Genomic DNA, 22,190 nt, shown 5'->3' with positions numbered 1-22,190 from the left:
TATACAGTAAAATAGCAACAACTACATACAAAATTAGACTAATTTACCGAACAAAGCTTTAATTAAAAATAAATAAATAAAAATGTCAAATTTGAAATGGTATGTATTTAAATGCACAGCCCTATAGGTTCTGATCCTCTAAGGTTTGTACATGCCATGTAAAGTGACAGGAATGATGACATCAACCTCTGCACGTGCTGTTTCAGTCAGGTCAGTGGCATTGAGAATAAGGAGAAATGCTGGCCTCTGGGCAACCCTTGGTTTCACCACAATACTCAGGAGAACACCTGAGAAAACCAGAAGGACAACTTATTTATTCTATTTCAAGAGAATAAACAAATCTCAAATGTATTTAATAACATGTAAGAAATACCATCATCCTCATCTTTAGCATGAGGGCTTTGCACAAACAGTGGCTCTGATGGACAGGCATCTGGCTCCTGGTATATCCATGTTTCTTTGTTTTTCACATTCAACTTGCAAATCTAAAAGCCCACAAAGACAAACAAATTAGCATAAATCACTCATGGGATAATGTAAGCATGAACTGGGTTTCAGTGTCATGTAACACCCACCCAGTCTGCAAGGAAGTGGTTTAAAAAGTGTCATTTCTCCCACAGTATTTGCTGTAGTTAATCTGAGGAAACTCAAAAGCTGTAAAAAAAAACAATACAATTAACAATAATAAACTATAAAGAACAAACTTTGAATAATTTTTTAGACTAATTTCTAACCATGTTTAATTAAAGGAACAGTTCACCCAAAAAGAGCAATTCTGTCATCATTTACATTTTTTATGTTTTTGGTTTGATGTTATCGACAGAGCTGACATTGGGTTTCAGTGCTGTTTATGGACTTTATTAAAGATTGATTTGAGAGTGAATAACAATTTTAATTATGGTCTGTCTATTCTACAAAGTGATATAATGCCTTGGTATATGATGCATGGACTACTTTTGACAACTTTTGGATGCTTTAAGCGCTAAAGTATGTCACTGACTACGTTAACATGGACACCAGAAAGTGGCTTATTGCGAGAAAGTGGCTTTACCATTTACACACTGTATAAACGGTGTACTATTATACTCCTGTCTACATGCGACTCGGTCAGTATTGCCTTCTCCACAGCAAAGTTTCCCCACAATGCTTGTGTAAATAGCAAATGTGGGATCCGAGGAAGACTTTGCTATTTTATCCTCTGTAGCTTCACTTTATTTCCATATATTCCAAAGTTGTTGCTGTGTTTGTTCCTTAACTTTATATTGCGACCTGCATCAAAATTGTGCTGCAATAGTGGGGTTTCCCTCTCACATAAAACTATGGGATTCCCCCGATGTATGAGTACATTTAAACAAATGTGACAGACAGTCATGTAATATTTTACATTAGTGTGTATAAATGGGTATATTTTATAGTGTATGTGCTTTTCCCACTGTACTCCCAGAAATGTTGAAGAAGAAATGTCTGCAGAAGATAAAGTCAAATGGGTTTGGAATGACATGAGAGTGAGTAATTGATGACAATTGTATATTTCTGGGTTAGCTATTCCTTTAAGGTCTTAAATTTAGTCTCATTCTCTCAAACAGTTGGCTTATTGCTTATTATTGACATTTTTTAATTCAATCTGAGCTCAAATAGAGGGTGAATTCAGGTAAAGAGTGTCATTATTTTGCCATCTCAAATGCCATACATTTAGTTTCAAATTACCTAAATTCATACTATTCCTAGCCACATTGGGAGTGAATCGGCATAAAATAATACCCAAACCTGAATCATAGAAAGAAAAAGTTCTTCAAAAGCAGTTTAATTATTAGATCACTAATTAGATTCATTCAGCCATTTATTTATGCCATCTCTCAGTCATGCCATTACAATCACATGTGATTCATATGGACCACTTTTATTATACTTTAATGGTGCTTTGCATTCTTTTTGAAGCTTGAAAGCTCCACTCAACATCCCACAGAGAAAAAAAGTCATACAGGTTTGGACAATCAAATCAAAATCACAATGAGTAAATGAAAACAAAATTAAAATATTTTGGTAAACTATCCCTTTAAGGAGGAGAAAATAACCTCGGGTTCGAGCCAAACGGTTCCATCGCTGCACATGACAGCAGTTGCTGTAGTGTAAGGAAGAGAAGAAACCAGATTCTTCCCCTGCTCTTCCTACAATTCAAACAAATGAATAGACTGTTGAATATGAAATTGGAATGAATTGTTGGAAATGGAAATACTAAGACAAAAAGACCAAGACTCAAACTGAAGCGTCAATTCAATTGCTCCTGAGAAGAAACGGAAGCATAATATCTCTTACCCTGTGAATGTCAAGAGGCAGCACATATCTCTGAACTTCTGGCTGTGGTGCCCTCATGGCTGCTTTCTTGACTTCCTCCCAGTTTTGTCTCAGGTTTGCCAAATATAGATAATTATACACAAACTTGTGCCTGTCAATCAAATGAAGGAGACCACAGATGACTGAATAGATCAGCATTCAGAAAATATCCTTCTATCTGTGAGTCTGATTTGAGCTCTCCTCATGTTGACTGTCATTGTCAAATGTGCAACTCTGTGATCACAACTCTTTTCTCAGTCATGGCATGCACATGCATGTTGAACATGCAAATTGAATAGGCTGTTTTATTGATTGCAAATAATAAGCTAGAAAGTTGAATTGATAATTAATTAACCTTTGTTAATGTTAGCTAATAAATTACTAATGTGCATTGTTAGTTCATAGTGCATCAGTTCATGTTAACATAACTTTGATTTTAAAATTTGTATTAGTATATTTTGAAATTAACATTTACTAAGATGAATAAAGGGCGGCACGGTGGTTCAGCGGTTAGCACTGTTGCCTCACAGCAAGAAGGTCGTGGGTTCAAACCCTGGTTGCCCCAGCCTTTCTGTGTGGAGTTTGCATGTTCTCCCCGTGTCTGCGTGGGTTCTCTCCGGGTACTCTGGCTTCCTTCCACCATCCAAAAGACATGCAGGCTAGGTTAATTGGTGTCTCCAAAAAAATTGCCGTGGATGTGAGTGTCTGTCTGTCTGTCTATGTGTGGCCCTGTGATGGACTGGCGACCTGTCCAGGGTGTCCCCCGCCTTTCGCCCAATGTTAGCTGGGATAGGCTCCAGCCCCCTGTGACCCTGTACACGATGGATGGAAGATGAATAAATGCTTAACAAGTATTGTTCATTGTTAGTTCATGTTAACTATAGAGTGATTTACCTGTGGTAATAAGTTGTATGTCCATCCTTTAGGTCAAACTTGTGCACGAGATCCTGGCCATCGAAAAGGTGATGAAATGGTTAATCTCCAACCTCAAAGAGTCGAGGGCCCAAGCGTAGCAGACTGCCAGTGAGCCAAGCAGGGATTTGTCCTGGAGAATGAATTTTCACTTTAACCAAGCAAAATTTCAGTCCCTGAACATTTATAAATCAGAAACACCCCCCATGTGGAAGGCTAAGAGGCATCTAAGCCACAGTAGAAGCTTGCATGTCCAGCATACCATTTTTGTAGTGTATATATGCATGAAATTTAAGCATAAAAATGATTCACATAAAGTGATTACTGGGTATGGACCTGACACTTGAGCAGAAATGGGCTTAGCCAACTCTTCGCATTTCTCAAAGATGTTCTAGTAGCCACCAGTTGGGTGTTCAAGACTTTGAATAAAAGCATATGTCCAAATGTTTTGGCATAATGGGCTAGACTTATGTAAAATTAAAAACTGCAACGTCATCATCAACACAACACTCTTGTATACATTTATTTTGGGGGCATTTTGAAGATGCATTAAAGATTGAAAAACATCACAATAATGGACAAGTTTCACCATGTGCTTAAATAAAAAAATATAACAAAAGTAAAACATGAATGATTATAGAAAAGTATAAATTTTGTTGTATACAACATTCTTAAAAGTTCCATTATTCACCGGCTGACCATGTAGAATGCATATAATAACTGAAGAGAACTGTTACTGTATGTTCCCAGGCACTGCCACAGAATCCAACCAATCAACAGGCTCAGTAACAAAAATCCCTTTGTGTCCAGACCAAGAACATTTTCACTAATGTTTAACTTTCTGAAAGACACTCCAGCTCTCATTATAGCCAAAGTTAATAATACATTTGAAACCAATGATTACATTGGTCAGCTTGATAAAGCAAAATAAAGGTTAAAGAATCCTATAAATATGTGAGTGACAAAGACATTAAAGAACAGGGTGAGAAAAAAAAGAGTTAAGACTAAAGCTGCCTATTGTATTTAGCGCAACAAAAACATTTAAATTTGGCAGCATGAAAAGCTACTTCATTAATCACACTCTTTTTTCCATCCTCGGATGACAAACACATTTTTTGCCTGGGTCAGGGCACCTTATCATTCTTAACTAGAGACTTGGGTGATGTGTTTTGAGTACTGATGAAGGTTTAGGCTGCAGTGCGCTTGGCAAGTCATTTTGTTTATACATTTTTTAGAATTAATTAGCAAGCACAGATACAGTTGTGGCCAAGATATTGGCACCCTTGGTAAATATGAGCAAAGAAGGCTGTGAAAAAATTATTTATTTTTAATCTTTTGATTTTTCCTTCAAAATATTCACAAAAATCTAATCTTTAATTCTTGTAAACCAACTTTTTCTCGTTTGCCACAATTATTGGCACCCCTAGAAATTCTTAAGAGTAAAATATATCTGATATTTCCATTCATATTTAACATTTTTAGTCCACCTGGGTGACTAGGAACATGAAATTGTTCAGCCATGACTTCCTTTTTCACATGGGTATATATGAGGTAACACACAGGCCAAATTCCCTTAGACGTCCATCAGAGTGGGTAAGACCAAAGAATAAAGTTATGATGTGCAGCCAAAGGTTGTTGAGCTTCACACAATGGGAAGTGGCTATAAGAAAATAGCTAAAACACTGAAATTGCCCATTTCCATCAGGGCAATAATTAAGAAGTTGAGAAATTATGAAACGGCCTGGAATAGGATGTGTGTCTATATTGTCTCCACGCACGGTGAGGTGGATGATTCGAGTGGCCAAAAAAATCTCCAAGGATCACAGCTGGAGAATTGCAGAAATTAGTTGGTTCTTGGGGTCAGAAAGTCTCCAAAACTACAATCAGATGTCACCTACATCACTACAAGTTGTTTGGGAGGTTTTCAAGAAAAAGTCTCTGCTCTCATCCAACAACAAACTCAAGCTCCTCCTTAGTTTGCTAGACACAACTAGAACTTCAAATGGTACCGGGTTCTATGGTCAGATAAAACTTTAGCTATTTGGCAGTGAAGTCCAGAGATGGCGCACACAGAGAGGTAGCCATAGAGAAAAGTACCCCATGCCCACGGTGAAATATGGTGGATTTTTAATATTGTGGGTACTGGACATCTTGTTCTGATACATGGCATCATGGACTCTATCAAATACCAACAGATAAATAATCTAAACCTGACTGCCTCTGCCAGAAAGCATAAAATGGGCAGTGGTTGGATCTTCCATCACTGATCCAAAACACACTTAAAATAGTTCACAGACCACAGAATTAAGGTTCTGCCATGTTCATACCAGTCCCCTGACATGAACCCCATAGAAAACCTGTGGGTTGAACTAAGTCTTCATCAGCGTGGACCTCAGAAATGTAGGATCTGTAGATTTTGTATGGACGAATGGTCTCCGATCACTTGCCACGTGTTCCACAATCTTATTAGGCATTATAGGAGAAGACTCTGAGCCGTTATCTTGGCAAAGGGTGCCAATAATTGCGGCGCACATACACTACCTTTCATGTTTGGGGTCACTAGCCTGAAATGTTTCTCAAGATCTTAAAACCCTTTTGATCTGAAGGCGTATGCTTAAATTTTTGAGTTTTGTAGACAAAAATAGAATTGTAGCAACATATGAATTTAATTACAAAACTAAAATGCTTTTGAAGTGGATGACTTGGAAGAATAATTAAGAAAAGCAGCCACTGAGTGTTCAGCATATAGATGGGAACTCCTTCAATACCAATTAAAAAGCATCCCAGGGTGATACCTCAAGAAGAGAAAATGCTTTATTTTTGTCCACAACTGTACTTTTGGCTGCTTAAAACTGAAAGTGCTTTAAAAAAATCATTTTAAAAACAGTTTATTGCATAGAACAGGAACAGTACAAGTTTTTGGGTTGATCAATTAAAGTTATAAAACAACATAAAATGTAATAGATTGGGCTCACTTATGCCTGTTAACTGAATATAATATATAACCATTTATGATGGTATGGGTAAATCAATCTAAATCAAACAAAGACTTTCACTCTTATTACACAAGATACTGAATTAGTACTGGCATAGTGCAAGATGATCCATCCACACCAATAAAAGAGGAACATCGCTAACAAATTATTTCAATAAGCAAGTAAATCAAAAGATATTTTACTAACTAGACAGAAAATATATACACGTTAAGAAAAGACAACAATAAACTTTGCATATTTCAGTTGGAAAAAAAAATAGTGCAAAATAGCCCACAGGCTAAAACTCCCAAGTCACACAGAAACCAATTATGTATCAATTTATGTCTTTAGAATTCCAAGTTTGAGTAAACGCTTTTAGTGCATCTGAACACCGAAGAGAGACACACACACACACACACACACACACGTGCTCGCGTGCGCACACAAAGATAAAAACAGCAAAATGAGAATAATATGGAAAACAAACATAACAATTGTTTAAAAAAATTGTTTAAAAAGGGACTCCATGTAAGCAGCATGTCAAACTAATCTGCATTTTCCATGGGCCTGTGCTTTTTACTCATTATGACACTATGAATGACTGAGAGCTCCCAATAACTTACAATAAATCATACCTTAAATAAATAACATTAAAACTCACAGACATTTGTATTGAACACTTCATCTGAATTTACAGATCAGATTACACTGAGGTGATCCCCAGTGTTTAAGAGTTTACTGCCATTCTTTCACTTCAATAGATAAACTAAAAGGGTCTTTAAACTCAAAAACGTCACCCCCAAAAAACTACGTAAAAGAGTTACTCAGTTTCGAATACTGAATGCTTTGGGTCTCTTGATACCTAACAGCATTGGCGGTTTTATCTTTGGTTTATCTGCAAAAAGCTGAGCTTCACTCTCCGTTGTGGGAAAACGTCTCAAGTAGATATCAGGATATTCCTTCTGAAACTAAAACAAAAAGGAACAAGTACAGACATAATTTTAATCAACATCACTAGCTCATTTTAAACGCATATTTGTACTTCATTTGTAACAGCGCAGAACCATAGTCTCTCAATGAATGGGTCAAAAAAGCTAAATGCATAATATGCTTTTCTGCTGTTATAAAAGAAACTACAGCAGGACATGTATGAGTTGTGAGATGCTTAGTAAATAAATACCAGTTTGAGCTTCTTTTTCTTCTCTTTCACAGACATGTTCTTGTCCTTGATGAGATTCTCTAGAAGTTCAGAGAGAGCAGCCTGAGACACAGAGAGTTTGTGCTCTTCAAACTCCTGAGTGCTGATCTGCCTGCAGAATGAGTATGTCGGCATTGCAACACCAGGGCCTGGGAATGTGGTCTGGCATCAGAAATACATGCAAATGAATGCTAGTGGAATAATCTTCAAAATAATACATTCATTGCATCAACAGATAAGGAAATCTCAGATTCAACAACAATAGAACTGCACACATTTTTGTTCCAAACGTATAATTATCAGATAGGTAAACTCATTAAACTAAGACAATCACTGGTCTAAGTGTTCCGGGGATATTTTTTTTTTTTAAAGAATATACTAAAAAGCACCAATTCTAGAGATTCCACCAATTCCATTGTAAGTACATTATTACATGCACATTTTCCTTTGTTTTCACAAACTGAGGGACAAGTCAAAATTATTTCTATGGTAATTAAGAAGCATTTTTGTTACTTGGAGTTCTGCAGTAGTGTGCAATTCTGTGCTTAATCCTTTGTGTTGCTTAGAGTAGTACCTGTTGATAGTAAGTCATTTGTGCAACATTTTTGTGTTTATTAATTGCACTTTTAATACAGAACTGTCATAAAGTGCTATCAGTTTGAGCTATCCACGTGTTATAGGATTTATATTGCTAATTAAAAAAAAACGTGTTTAGCTGTTTCACTCAAACACTGATTACATGAGTGCTTAAGCAAGGCAAAGCGCTGTCGTGGAAGCCCTCCTCGTGTAAAGACCTGCGAGTCCACCAAACAAGGACACGAGAAGGCATTTTTGTATCGCTCTTATTACTTGTGCTTTCAAACTTTCCCCAATTCTTAAACTACACACCTCTCTTTCTATCGGTCTTTGGAACTTGCCAGTCAGTTGTACTCAAAGCTGACATAATTTCTGCCATTGCAAGCCAATCAGTTCTCAACATCCTGGCCTTGACCGAGACCTGGATTCAACCAGAGGTCACAGGCACACCCTCTGCCCCCTCCACCAACTTTCTCCCACACTCCCTGTCAGATTGGTAGGGGTGGGGAACAGGTCTGCTTCATGTCCAATACATGGAAATGTACACCTCTGTCCTCTTTGTGTGACAATAACTCTTTTGAACTACATACCATTACTATCATCCACCCAGTAAAAATAAATTTTGTAGTTATGCATTGTCCCCCAGGTCAGCTAGGAAACTTCTTGGAGCAGATGAATGTGCTAGTATCCTACTTCCCTGAAGATGGCAGCATACTTGTGGTCCTCTGTGATTTTAACATTCACCTAGACAAATTGTTACTCCACTACACACTTCCGATCATTTCTTCTTTAGGTTTAACATATATCTGCCACCTTGCCTGTAACACACTCCTCATCAAGTGTAATTTGATGTAATCTCCACTCTCCTTCTCACCTATCTCTCCTCTATGGCCTCATCCACTCTTCCCTCCTTTAATAACTCCTCACTTGATGTCAATGATGCTACTAACGCTATGCGGCACTTTAACATCTTGTCGACTCTGGACAATATCTGTCCCCTCTCCTCCAGGCCAGCACCATACCACACCTCCAAACCCCTGGCTGTCTGATGTTCTTTGTGAACATCGTTCCAAACTTAGGGCTGCTGAAAGACAATGCCGCAAATATAAAGACCCAGCTGACCTAAGCAAGTATCAGTCATTGCTCTCTTCATTCTCTGTTAACATCTCCACTGCTAAAACATCATACTCAAAACAAAATCAACAGCACTTGCATGCTCTTCAAAATCTTCATATCTCTCCTCTGTCCTCCCTTTCCCACATCCACTCGAACAGCTGATGATTTTGCCACTTTTTTCATAGACAAAATAACAAACATCAGTAGTCGATTCTCCACACCAGAAACCCACAGAAAACCATCACCAACACACAACCCACCCCTCCCCTCTTTTTCTGCACTATCTGGAGGCTGAGGTCTTTAATCTATTCCTTTCCTGCCACATTCCATCCTATCTCCTCCAAGCCAGTTCTCTTTCTATCCTACCATCATTACACACACATTAACACTTCTCTCCTCACTGGTACCTTTCTCACTACATTTAATCTGGCTCAAGTAACCCCACTGCTTAAAAAACCCACACTAAACTGTGCACTCTAAGAAAATTACAGACCAGTCTCTCTCCTCCGCTTGAATGAGTCACTTGAAAACACTTGAATGAGTCGTATTGAGCTAGGTCTCCTAATTTCTCTCCCAGAACAACTGTCATTCAGGCACAAGGCTTTTCCTTGCTTTACCGATGACACACAACAATACCTCTCATTCCAGCCTGAAGACCCCACGGTAGCTGCACGGATCTCAGCCTGCCTGGCAGACCTCTCGTGCTGGATGAAAAAAACACCACCTCCAACTCAACCTAGCAAAGATGGAACATCTTGTTGTTCCAGCAAACCCGGCTATAAAACATAACTTCACCGTTCAGATAGAAGCGCCAACAATTGCACAGTCCAGGACAGCCAAAGATCTTGAGGTTGTGTTTGACCATAAATTGAACTTCACAGGCCACATTGCAAAGACAGCCCGATCATGCAGACATTACAACATTAGACAGATCAGATCTTTCATTTCTGAGCATGCTACATAACTTCTTGTCATATCTAGACTGGAATACTTCAATGCTCTTCTGGCAGGACTTCCTGCATGTACAGATAGACCTCTGCAATTAATCCAGAATGTGGCAGCATGTTTGGCTTTCAACAAGCCATACATTTTTTTCCATCAAACTGCACTGCTGCCAATGTTTTCTCGTGTCAAGTTCAAGGTATTGATGCTCGCTTACATAACAGCCACTGGTCAAAATTGCTTTCGTGGACTATCACTTTCACCGTTCCTCACTGGTGGAACGACCTTCCGGACTCCACCCGAGCAGCTGATTTTATTATCTCTTTCATAAGCATTTGACATAATTTGCTAAATGAAAACCTCAAATAGTTGAAAAATTTGTAATTCATAAAAATACATTTAAAATATACTTAATATAAAATATAACAGTTTATACATCAGACAACTAAAGTAAAACGTAAAAACAGGTCCTGTTGTCAATGTTTAGTGTGAGTGATGCCCATGTTATCTGTGTTATAACAGTTGCAGTTTATCAGGGCTCACCAGTGATTTGAGATAGCTGATGTGATCTTCCACAGCATTGTGCAGGTACACCGGAACCTGCAGGACATCCTGATGATGATCCATGAGAAATGAAAGAAGCCTTGTAGCCAAGAGCTCATCCAGATCATCCACCAACTCACAACTCAAGACACACCTAGAGAATGTCTGAACCAACTGTACAAACGACATAAAAGTAGAACAGCTTATTATCAGGTCTGTGACCAAGTGGTCTCTTAAAAAAAAAATATATAACAAAGATTGAATTTATTCCTTCTTGTGCAATCTGTAAGATATATAAAAATAAATGTATAAACAAGTCTATAATGAACAATATTCTAATCTTTTAAAAAGAAACAAGATCTATAAAGTCTGTTGAGCTTTTCCTGACCATAGTACGAGTTCCGATGATGTCATGCAGTCGTGGCATGTCCACGTTTTGGCTCATCCGTGAGATCATTCGGAGGAGTAACTGCAGTTTGCGTCGACTGGCGGGCGGCAGGAGTAATGTGCAGAGCTGCAGGGCCTCAATGGCCACCCGCTCCAATGATGGCTGCAACAGACCTGGAACGTTGTGATGTGACCCACATGTAAACCACTGACATTAACCGAAAACAAAGCAGAGAACTTACCAAAGAACACAACCATACTGAACACACATAATGTTAAAATGTATGTAAACAGTGCTAATGATAAATGCACATACAGTTCATCAGGGTTCCCACACCTTTTGACCAATGAATTTCCATGACTTTTCCATCCGTTCATGATGATTGGATAAGGATTTTACAAATCATTTTATAAGCATTGCACTCATAATTTCTCAAAATTGAATATATCCACTATAAATTTAAAGGGAAAATTATTTTACTCACACACATGTTGTTCCAAACCCATATGACTTTCTTCCATGGAACACAAAAAAATATGGACAGAATGACAGCCAGTCACCACTCACTTTCCTTTTATGGAAAAAAGATGCAATGAAAGTGAATGGTGACTGAGAATAAATTTGACCTAACATCTGCTTTTGTGTTTCACCTAGGAAAGAATGTCATATAAGTTTGGAACAACAATTTTAATTAAATCCAGATTTTTGTAAATTCCACAACTTTGCCAGGCCTGTAAAATCATAAAATTTTAAACATTGTACTGATATTTCCATATCCAAGTGAACCCCTAATAAGCAAATAACTCACACAGGGAATTCAATCAAGAAAACTACAGGTTCTTAATAAAATAGCTAATCGGCAAAAATGCTAAAACTACAATCGAAGAAACCTTATGTACAACAGGTTAATTGGAAGATGTACGTACCATACTAAAAGCCACACAATATTGCAGGGACTATTCATTCAAAAATTAGCTGGGTTGAGTTAAACCATTCCCAAATTATGTCATAGTATTAGTTAGCTTTAAGAATTACTGTTAGTTGGCAGCCACAGAAGACACACATGCACATGCAACAAACCTTAACATTAAGCTCATCCTCATGGTTTAAATGGGTTTTTCACATATGCATGCTCTTACTTTGCTCAGGACTCAGGCGGCGTGCTAATGGGGCCAAAGAGGGCCGAGCGGGTGCAGGTTTGCTCAGGTCCATGGAGCTTTGACAGCGTCTGCTAATGCTCGGACCAGCCCTAACATCCATGCAGCTTCCATGCAACCTGACCAAACCAGGAGCTCTAAGGTCAATGCTGGAGGAACAGTCTGGTCTCATGGTAATTTCAGCCACAGGAGCGTGAATGCTATAGCTGCTAGCAGACATTTCTCTGTTCTCCTCTATGTCAAATAAGTTACCAATGCTTCTGGGCCGGGCCCTGCTGGGTCTCTGGTTGGTTCGGTGAAGATCTGAAGGGAGTTGGAGGCATGTGTTGTTGTTGTTAGAAGTTTTAACATTTTGGAACTTTGGATCAGACACACCTGGACAGGAGTTTATGAACATTGAGGAAACCTGGAGGTTTGTGTCTACTACAAAATCTGTCTGGGATGTTGATTTATCGCTGCCGCAGGACCGTAGACTTTCAGATGATTGGAAAAGTTTGCAATTTGAACAAGAATCCACTGATTTATCTATGATTCTCTCCAGAGAGCAACTTCTGGGCCGATGCCTATCAACTGGGGCTTCCAGATAACTACCTTCTAGTCCATCTCCAGCACTAGCCCTTCTGCTTCTACAAACAGGCTGCTGTGCTCCAAGAGTTTCTAATTTAGACTGTTCTTTAGAGCTGAAAACTTCCTTCATGGGTGATTCGGTTTCATCAAAGGCCTCCTTTCTTATTAAGCTCATCAGCAGGCATTCGGTTGATTTGAACAGGTTAACAGCGTTCAGATGTGGGGCTTTGGCTGGCTGTGGGTAGTTTGGTTCCTCCTGGTTTTTGCGTTTTCCACATTGAGTTTTAGGAGTCGTGATGTAGCCACAAATAACTAGCAAAGGACCAGACAACAGAACATAAACAACAAAAAAGGCAAGCAAAGACACTCAAGACATGGAACAGGGTTAGTCTCTTACATTGTATGACATCACAAAAAGCAGTGCGGTCAGTACAAACAACCTTCTGTAATTCAACCGTTTGTTCAAACCAAGTACCATGGTAAGTACACCCACACCCCCAAGGGATAGTTTGCCCAAAAATGAAAATTCTGTCATCATTTATTATCCTTATGTTACACACACAAAGAGATATTAGGCGGAATAGTCACTATACACTTGCACTGTATAGAACAAATTGCAATGAAAGTGTATGGTGACAGGATGTACTGATTTTTTTTACACCATAAGGGTGAATAAATTATGAGAGAATGTAATTTTTTGGGTGAACTAAACCTTTAATTTTAATTCCTGAAAACAATTATCAAGAGAAGTTACATCTTTTTTTCAGTCATTAGTTAAAAGAATCAGGTATGCATGTATGAAGACAAACATTGAACGACGGTTCACAAACTTGAACACTGATATATGTTTCACCCATTTATCTACATTTCAGTTTCTGGGTGATTATATAACAGATAACACATGAAATGACACATGAATAAACCTGATATGACATTTCTTAATTTAATATTCAAGACAAACATCTTTTCAGTTCTAATGAGACTTAAACATAAAGAGCGTGCCTTTGTATCGAGACAATCAGTCAAACAGACTTGCATTGAATACATACCCAGGATGTTGACAAACAGTTCATAGTACTGATATGTAAGAAGTGGCTGAGAAAGACTGTAGAAATAGTCGGACACTGTTTTAAACACGTCCCGTTCAAAGCCTGGGTAAGATGGCTGGTTTGAATCGTACTTTGGCCCTTAAAGGTTAGAAAAATAAAACATTTCAAAATTATTGAAATTGCAAACAGTTTCTCATTAAAATTAAACTGTCATGAAAAGCACCAAAACCATCTCGACACGTGTTGCCACTTAAAGGAATAGTTCATCCAAAAAATGTATCATATTTCACTCACACTCATGCCTCATGTGCATGACTTTCTTTCTTCTGCAGAAGACAAACGACATTTGTAGGTGAATAACTCAGCTCTGTAGGTCCTCACAAGGCAAGGGAATAGTGACCAAAATTTTGAAGCACCAAAAAGCACATAAAGGCAGCATAAAGGTAATCCGTAAGACTAGTGATTTAATCCATGTCTTCTGAAGAGATACATTTGGTTTTGGGTGAGAACAGACCAATTTATATCTCCTTTTTCACCATAAACCTTGACATCAGCAGTCTCCTTGGAAATCATGATTTCATGCTTGATTACACTTCCTAGCACTCTGCACATAAGTCAAACACTAGGAACGGTAATCGAAATAGAAACCATGATCGTGCCTAGAGACGGCAATGGCCAGATTTATAATGAAAAAGGAGCTATATTTTGGTCTGTTCTCACCCAAAATCTATGGAATCGCTTCAAAAAACCAGAATGAATCACTGCAGTCATATGGATTACTTTTGTGCTGTCTTAATGTGCTTTTTGGAGCTTCAAAGTTTTGATCACCATTCACTTACATTGTATGGACCAACAGAGCGAGAAGTTCTAAAAATCTTTGTGTTCAGCATAAGAAAGTTATACACATCTGGGATTGCATGAGGGGGAGTAAATGATGAGAAAACTTTCATTTTTGGGTGAACTATTTCTTTAAGGGTAGCCTACTACAGTAATACTACATTTACTTCTTGTAGTTTTCTTTAGGTTTCTGCAAAATTTGAAGTAAATAATAGAATGATTCTTAAGTCAAAGGTACTAGAATCTTTTGATTGTAATTGTTGTAAATGATTGCATTTTAATGTTGTTTGTTTATTTATCTATTTATATTCAGTGTTGGGAAAATTCTTTAAAATAGTAATCAGATTACTTTACTAAGTATTTCATTGGAATCGTAATTATATTACTCATTACTTTACTTTTACGTTACTTTCTAAAACACTTTCAAAATAATGTCTATTCCTTGTTACACACAAGTCACACACTCAGCACCTCACATTTCTCCTTCACAATGACTCGTTACAGAGCCATAATTAATTTATTCTACCAAAAAATATATATTAGAAATAAGCATAACCGGGCCTGGGTAGCTCAGCAAGTATTGATGCTGACTACCACCCCTGGAGTTGCGAGTTTGGATCTCGCTCTCAGTGGGGGGCGTGGTAAATTGTGCATGGATTGCAGAGAATAGCATTAGCCTCCACATGCCGTGAGTCTCCGCGATGTGATAAAATGCACGGATTGGAAGAGTTGTCTCCTCAGAAGAGGAGACAACTGAGACTTGTCCTCCGCCACATGGATTAAGGTGAGAAACCGTGCCACCACGAGGACCTACTAATTAGTGGGAATTGGGCATTCCAAATTGGGGAAAATAAATTATAGAAATAAGCATAACACTATAATGCAATTAAATTGAATCATCAATTGAATCAAATTAAATAAAGTTGAATCCAAATTATTTAGCAACAAATAATACACAGTTTAAACTTACAATTTGCTAGACACTTCATGGCAGACAAAACCCAGTGTGGCAAGTCCTCTGTGTAGGGAAATAAAATTCAAAATCAAAATGTGATGTTGACCATCAACTAAATAGATACAAATGTATATGCACCCTACCTGTCTTGTCCTCCAATGAAACAACTCCATGTTTATTGACTTTGGTCATATTATATACAATAAACTGAGGATTTACTTGGGCTGGATCCAAAACATCATCAAGAGACCCTGTTCCCAACAGCTTCTGCAAACTGACCAATCAAAATATAATCAGATTCATGTAAAACATCATGAGGAACATGGTTTCAACTTGTCCCCTTTAGACCAGTGTTTGGGGTACGTGAGGTGACAATGTGGGTACGTGAAGAACATTCAGAGATTTACCGTTCTTTCAATTTCATCACAGTCTAAAATAACATTCAAACCCAGTTCATGTATTTCTCAATGGCTAAAATGATTGTGTGTGCCCTCTAGAGTAGAAACACCAAAATGGTTGTGTCATATAGGTCAGAAAAATATGCAACGATCTTTTGCGGTTAAAAAAATGCATCTACTCGTGCGTCATACAAGTATCTTTTTTCACCAGCCCAGCGCTAGGTGACATAACTTAGTCATAGCAGGTAAAATAATTCACTGTTTTACCAGACTCGCACATGTCAGTCGTCCACGATTTTAGTTTAGTTTTTTTGCAGTTTAAAATGTCATTTGTATTTAAGGTTAAATGCATAGGGAGTTTTGAGACTGATGGTATAGGTTCAAAAGCTTTGATGACAGGTGTCAGACATTCAGCATCACCAAATAAATGTCCACATTCACATGCAGTAATTTACACTAAGATTTGCTCGCTAGAGACCTGTTTTTACATTGTTGATGAGCTCAACCTTGAAAAAGCACCTTGAGCTGACCACGCAATTGCATACTTACCCGCAATGCTCGAATTTTGCCGATAATGCCGCACCTACAATGATGTGCAATTCCAGGCACAGAACCGAACACTATTCTTGCAAACCGCAATGTGATGAGGGGGGAGTTTAAGTTATGCAGTTATATCATATCTAGCATTCCCATCTCAATCGGTAAGCCATTTATTCAATATGTATTCATATATTAATAACATGTTTAATATAAGTGAGTTGTTTTATAAATATAATTGTGTTAAACAGACATATTTTCAAATGACCTTGTGTGAATTTTATCTATGCATTAGAGAGGGGGTACACTAAAGGATGTTGGATGTTTGAAGGGGTACGCCACTGTAAAAGCTTTAGACAATCATCTGTGTCCCTCAGACACACTCCATTGCAAACAGTTAGACCCATGTAAGGCAATAAAAGACATATGAGTGATTTAGTGTTTATAGCCTCTAAACTATCTTTCTTGTCAAGCATGATCAGTTTTGCCTAGTGACCTTAATTAAAAAAGCAACAAGGTTTCTTTGTACATGTACCATGATACTAGCATGTTATTCTTTGAATGCCATGAACACCACTGTACTTTTTGTAAAGGACCGCAAACAGAATGCACTTTCCGTGCAAAGCGGAGTATTTCAGCGCATGCAAACTTAAGCACAGACGACAGATGGTGTGGGGGAGGAGGAAGACTTACTGTGTAAGTGTCACATTCTTCCAGATCACTTGAATGTCCTCCTCTGTGAGCTCTCTGCAGTGCTCGGGCTCACCCAAGGCAGAATCTGTTGGAGACTCTTGTATTTCTGGATCCACATTTTCCTGTGTAAAATAGCAAAGTGACATTACAAATCCAAAATAACAGATTTAAAATTTCACATTCACAATTGGTGAAGAGCAGCAAAAATTACCAAAATTTCTTTGTTGAATTTTTTAGAGCCCCTGAACTTGAAGAAGCCTTCCTTGTCCATCATAGATATGCTCTTCTTCCTCAAAACAGGGGCGCAATTAGGAATGGGCTTCAGTGGAGATGTTGATGGAAACCTGCAACAGTTTTAACAAGATAACATATCTCTTCCAATAAAGCCTTTTCACAACCCTTCCTAAAACATCCATCCTTTCCATACCTGTATAGATGGCTGTTGTCTTCCACGTCTTCCATGCCCCATCTACCTTTTACATCCTCAATAACATGATTCTTCAAGAACTTTTTCAGCAGCTGGACAGTCTGCTGTCTTGTGACCTCGGGTCCAAAGTTGCTGTTGTTCTTCAGGAGTTCGTGTAACCAATCCACAGCTGCTGATGCGGTAAAACAGTTTGTGTAAACCCTGAAGTGCTGCCGGTGCTTTTTTAAGGGCATCCCTGCCCGGAATAGCTTAGTAATTTCATTCCACTGGAAAATAAAGAGATAATGCCACATGAAGAGGTTGCCATCACTACTCAAAACCAAAAGCAGGGATAAAAACTCACGAGAGTCACAGCAGGTGTATAATTTCTGTTGATTTGTTAATTGTATTTAAAGATTTTTCAAGCGATTTGAAAAAAATACAGACTATTGAGCCAGACAGAGAGAACAGTCCTACTGCTACACTGACAAACATTCTTCAGTAGACAAAAAGAGCAATTTATTAGATATTTAAACATTTTAAATAACCAGAAAAACTGTGGAAATGTCCATGACTTTTTGGATTATTGAATATGGATTATTATTTTAATTTTCTTTCAAAATCACAATTTTAAAGTCCTCTTTTCAATGACCATAGTTGTGTTACACACAAAACGTTTCACAATAATAAACTTTGTAGAGCACTTATCTAATTACAGTAGAAACTCAAACTGTTTTACACTGAAATGAACAGCTAAAATATGTATGCATTAACAAATGACACGTGGGCGATTCATCTTGTAAAGATTTGATCAAATAAAGTAGGGAAGGCTTACCAGTTTAGTGGCCCTGTATGGACCTGGAGTGACGATGTGAGAACTCATTGAAAAGATCACGGATGTATCCAACACCTATGCAGCTGTTTTCATTATACTCACAATCAAGAGTTCACTGATTTATACAAGTCATTCGTACGCTATGCTTAATACGACTTCTAAATATAAAAAATAAATAGTCGCTAAACATTGGCTGGCCACTGACTGCGTAAACAGACAATCCAAGAAATCTTCGGTGAACTCTGTTCACACACTAGTTTGAAATTACGATGCAACGTCTCCGAAGTTTGTGATTGGGTGGCTTGTTTTGTCACATGATTGATAGCAAGACAGCCATTGGTTGCTTTTTGGTGACAGAGTTTGGAGACCAAAATAATGGTCTGAATAATCTACACTTCAAATCAGATACATACATATGAGTATCAAATCTGCACACCAATTTTAAGAAAAGTCTGTTATTTTTTTGTTGGTTTTGCAAAACGTGCATTCATGTGCAGCTTTCCTTTTCCGCATTTCATAAAATAACTTCCATAATTATCAAATTATGATCTTGTTCTTAGATTGCACAGGCTTTACCTTTCCCAGAATTGACAATACTTAAAATTGTTATCTCTTCTTGGAAATTTTTTACAAAGTCAAGGTTTTGTGGATTAAACCTGGCCTTATTTGATTACGTTGATCAGTAAGAAATCTCTTCGTTAAAAAAATAATAATATTTTTTTATTTAAATAAGAAAGAGGAAAATAACAAAATCTGCATTTAAATTTTGATAATTTAAAGTAATATTCTGTGTTCAATGCAAGTTAAGATCAATCGACAGCATTTGTGGCATAATATTAATGACCACAAAAATGTATTTGGACTCTTCCCCCTTTTCTTTAAAAAAGCAAATATCTGGTTTACAGTGAGGCACTTACAATGGAAGTAAATATTTGAACATTAAAATATTCACTGTTTCAAAAGTATATAGGATATAAAAAAATATGCATGTTAACATGATTTTAGTGTGATAAAATTGCTTATTTACCTTTTCTGTGCAAAGTTATAGCCAATTTTATAACTTCATTGCCATTATGATGCAATGTCAACAAACCCTAAAGCCCTATAATTACTGTAATAACGACAACTTAAACAACTTTACAGCTCAAATAATACACGAGTTTTAACAGAAGAATGAATTGCTTTTATAAAATTATAAGCTTCACATTTCTTTAAACCCTCCAAAAATTGGCCCCCAAAAATGTGCCTCATTGTAACCTTGATTTTTGCTTCTTCTTTATATATATATATATATATATATATATATATATATATATATATATATATATATAAATGGTAAATGGTCTGCACTTATATAGCGCCTTTTTAACCTTATCGGTATTCAAAGCGCTTTACACTGTTGACTCATTCACCCATTCATACACACTATATATATATAAATAAATAAAAGCAGGGATGATTCAAAATAAATTTTTGTGGTAATCAACATTATGCCACAAATGCTGTTGATTGATCTTAACTTGTATTTTATCCATAATACTACTTAAATTTTTTTTTTTTTTTTGCATGAATAATTTTTCACCTTATTCAGCCCCTCCCCCTTTCCACGCTCCGCTCTTCCGAATTTTGTCATCTAACTTCCTGTTTGTATTGAAGCTACTGAGTTGATCTAAACAGGTTACGTGTGGGAGCACTGAAAGTATTTTTTCACCAATAGTTGATGGTGTGAGTCTACAGCATCCCTTTACTAGTGAAACTGCTTGTGAGGTGTTTTTTCTGTTATTCTAAATGTTAGTTTTTACGAGACTTGCAGAGGAATCAGGTCCTGTCAGATCACATTCAGAGAACTATGACACACTGCACTTTTAAATGATACAAGCGTTTAATTGTTATATGTATAATTCTGCTTAAATTTTAGGTTTCAACTTGTTAATAATTTGTGTTATAATGTGTAGTTGACATGCAATTTTCAACAGTGACAACTTCTCATAACACTTAATCATAACATTAAAGAAAATTACAATTGTACTTTTTAAAATGTATTTCTCACTCTATTTTTTAGAGGCTATAAATGTGATTAAAATGGTTGTAAATGGAATATAAAATAAAACATACACTTTTGCGTGTGTGTAGTGGCACCCCTTCCTCTTTCCTTGTTTAACACTCACAAAATCTGCTCACCTTAACTATAACACAAATGAGTGAATGACATGAAAAGAGGGCCAGAGGTGTCCTACAGATATATTTTTAATGATGTTGTGTTGTCTCTTGGAGTCTCGTGACACAGCATGATTGTAGGATCGTGTTAATGAAGTACTCTTGTTTTAAAATCTCCCCACTCCGCTTCCAGTTGTTATGACATCCCCTGAACACTTTAAAATACTAATGATAGCTTTTGACAAGTCTAATTAGTTTACCTTACATATAACCTGTATACCCACTTCGCAAGCTAATAACACTTTGACATGAACACGATATCTTTGTAGGACCGCTAGAACGGAAGTTCAGAGACAACATTTTGAAGACGTCTTTGGGCTAGTTTATCTTGTGCATAAGGTGAATATTGTATGTTCGTATGTAGCTTTTTCTGTCTGTGTTTTTGCAAAGTAAATAAATAAATACGTTTTCCTCTTCCAAGTGGAAGGGATGGGAAATGACTACAATTCCCATACTGCACTACAAATACAATTTAAGAGTTTCTCTTCCGCTTGTATTATTATTGTTTTATGTTTCGGTCGACAGTTACCGACTAGAAACGTTTTATCTGGTGGGTGATCGTCTTTGTTCAAATTCACATTGACTACCATGCTTCATATACTGATATCTACACAAAGTAACGATAAAACGATTCTCTTTCATTTTGGTGATAGTGAGGGGCGGCTAAAAAGCTTTGTGTTGCTAGCTTATTTATGTTGATACTGCTTATATCAAGCGTGGTTTAGAGTATGTTTCTGCTTTAACGTACCATTATATCAAATAAGTGATTAATATGATATTAATTTTACAGTATGATTAATTCATAAACGTTAACAAATATTCTAGAATGTTTATTGCATGCTAAACTAGCTAGCTAGCAGTGGAATCAGCCTGTTAGGTAAATGGAAAATTGCAGCATTACTGACTCATAATCACATGATTTACATTGTAAATATTGGAAAATGGTTTGTTAAATGTTATAACATACAATTGCATAGGCTAGTTACAGTTTTAGGCTTTTATTATCCTTAACTCCTTATATGGATAATTAAAAGTTGTTGAATGCTTAAATTATATCTGTCTTAACAGATAATTGCCATCTGTCATAACTGTAAATGCATATCAGGATATTCTTTGTGACGTCCCCGGTGATGTAATTGATTTCACAAATGTCTGCTCTCTCTCTTCCTAGCATCTGGTGCTGAAGACAGAGTCAGACTATGATGATTGATATCAAAGCGTGGGCAGAATACGTGGTAGAGTGGGCAGCCAAAGACCCGTATGGCTTTCTCACCACAGTTATCCTGGCTTTGACACCTCTATTTATCGCCAGTGCCCTTTTGTCCTGGAAACTCGCCAAGATGATAGAGGCCAAGGACCGTGAGCAGAAGAAAAAACAGAAGCGACAAGAGAACATCGCAAAAGCGAAGAGAGCCAAGAAGGATTAAGCTGGATGGCAAGGAGTCACATTAGTTGTCCAATCTCCTTACAAATGGCTCCTGTATCGACGACTCTCATAACCCAGGACAGTTCCTATGGGACCTGGAGAAAAGTTGGGCATAAAGGAGGCCTTACT

General features: G+C 37.3%; 3 protein-coding genes across 4 annotated transcripts; 1 reads left to right on the top strand and 2 right to left on the bottom strand.

The window, feature by feature from the left end:
- Nucleotides 1-123: 123 nt before the first annotated feature.
- rpe65b (retinoid isomerohydrolase RPE65 b) lies at nucleotides 124-2,924 on the bottom strand. The gene is made up of 5 exons (XM_052094347.1): nucleotides 2,863-2,924; nucleotides 2,317-2,446; nucleotides 2,076-2,168; nucleotides 374-485; nucleotides 124-287 (listed from the first exon to the last, which is right to left on the bottom strand). The coding sequence occupies exons 2-5, from the start codon at nucleotides 2,371-2,373 to the stop codon at nucleotides 139-141; spliced, it is 411 nt and encodes a 136-aa protein (XP_051950307.1). The 5' UTR covers nucleotides 2,374-2,446; nucleotides 2,863-2,924; the 3' UTR covers nucleotides 124-138.
- A 3,218-nt stretch (nucleotides 2,925-6,142) lies between these two features.
- depdc1a (DEP domain containing 1a) lies at nucleotides 6,143-18,656 on the bottom strand. 2 transcript variants are annotated; one of them, XM_052094328.1, is made up of 12 exons: nucleotides 18,419-18,656; nucleotides 17,605-17,870; nucleotides 17,389-17,521; nucleotides 17,178-17,299; nucleotides 15,693-15,823; nucleotides 15,565-15,612; nucleotides 13,758-13,895; nucleotides 12,124-13,020; nucleotides 10,985-11,157; nucleotides 10,597-10,770; nucleotides 7,402-7,581; nucleotides 6,143-7,189 (listed from the first exon to the last, which is right to left on the bottom strand). In XM_052094328.1, exons 1-12 carry the CDS (start codon nucleotides 18,464-18,466, stop codon nucleotides 7,046-7,048), a joined length of 2,454 nt encoding a protein of 817 aa, XP_051950288.1. In that variant the 5' UTR covers nucleotides 18,467-18,656; the 3' UTR covers nucleotides 6,143-7,045. The 2 variants fall into 2 exon arrangements, with proteins under 2 accessions (XP_051950288.1, XP_051950289.1); XM_052094329.1 differs by lacking the exons at nucleotides 6,143-7,189; nucleotides 7,402-7,581; nucleotides 10,597-10,770 and having other exon boundaries at nucleotides 11,027-13,020.
- Nucleotides 18,657-21,113: 2,457 nt separating this feature from the next.
- Nucleotides 21,114-22,063, top strand: smim15 (small integral membrane protein 15). Its single transcript, XM_052094348.1, has 2 exons — nucleotides 21,114-21,185; nucleotides 21,807-22,063. Exon 2 carries the CDS (start codon nucleotides 21,835-21,837, stop codon nucleotides 22,060-22,062), a length of 228 nt encoding a protein of 75 aa, XP_051950308.1. The 5' UTR covers nucleotides 21,114-21,185; nucleotides 21,807-21,834; the 3' UTR covers nucleotide 22,063.
- Nucleotides 22,064-22,190: the final 127 nt, after the last annotated feature.

This window comes from Xyrauchen texanus, chromosome 27 (assembly GCF_025860055.1).
Source record: "Xyrauchen texanus isolate HMW12.3.18 chromosome 27, RBS_HiC_50CHRs, whole genome shotgun sequence".
Classification (NCBI taxonomy): domain Eukaryota; kingdom Metazoa; phylum Chordata; class Actinopteri; order Cypriniformes; family Catostomidae; genus Xyrauchen; species Xyrauchen texanus.
The sequence above is the reverse complement of the archived record's forward strand: the minus strand, read 5'-3'. Positions and strand labels throughout refer to the sequence as shown.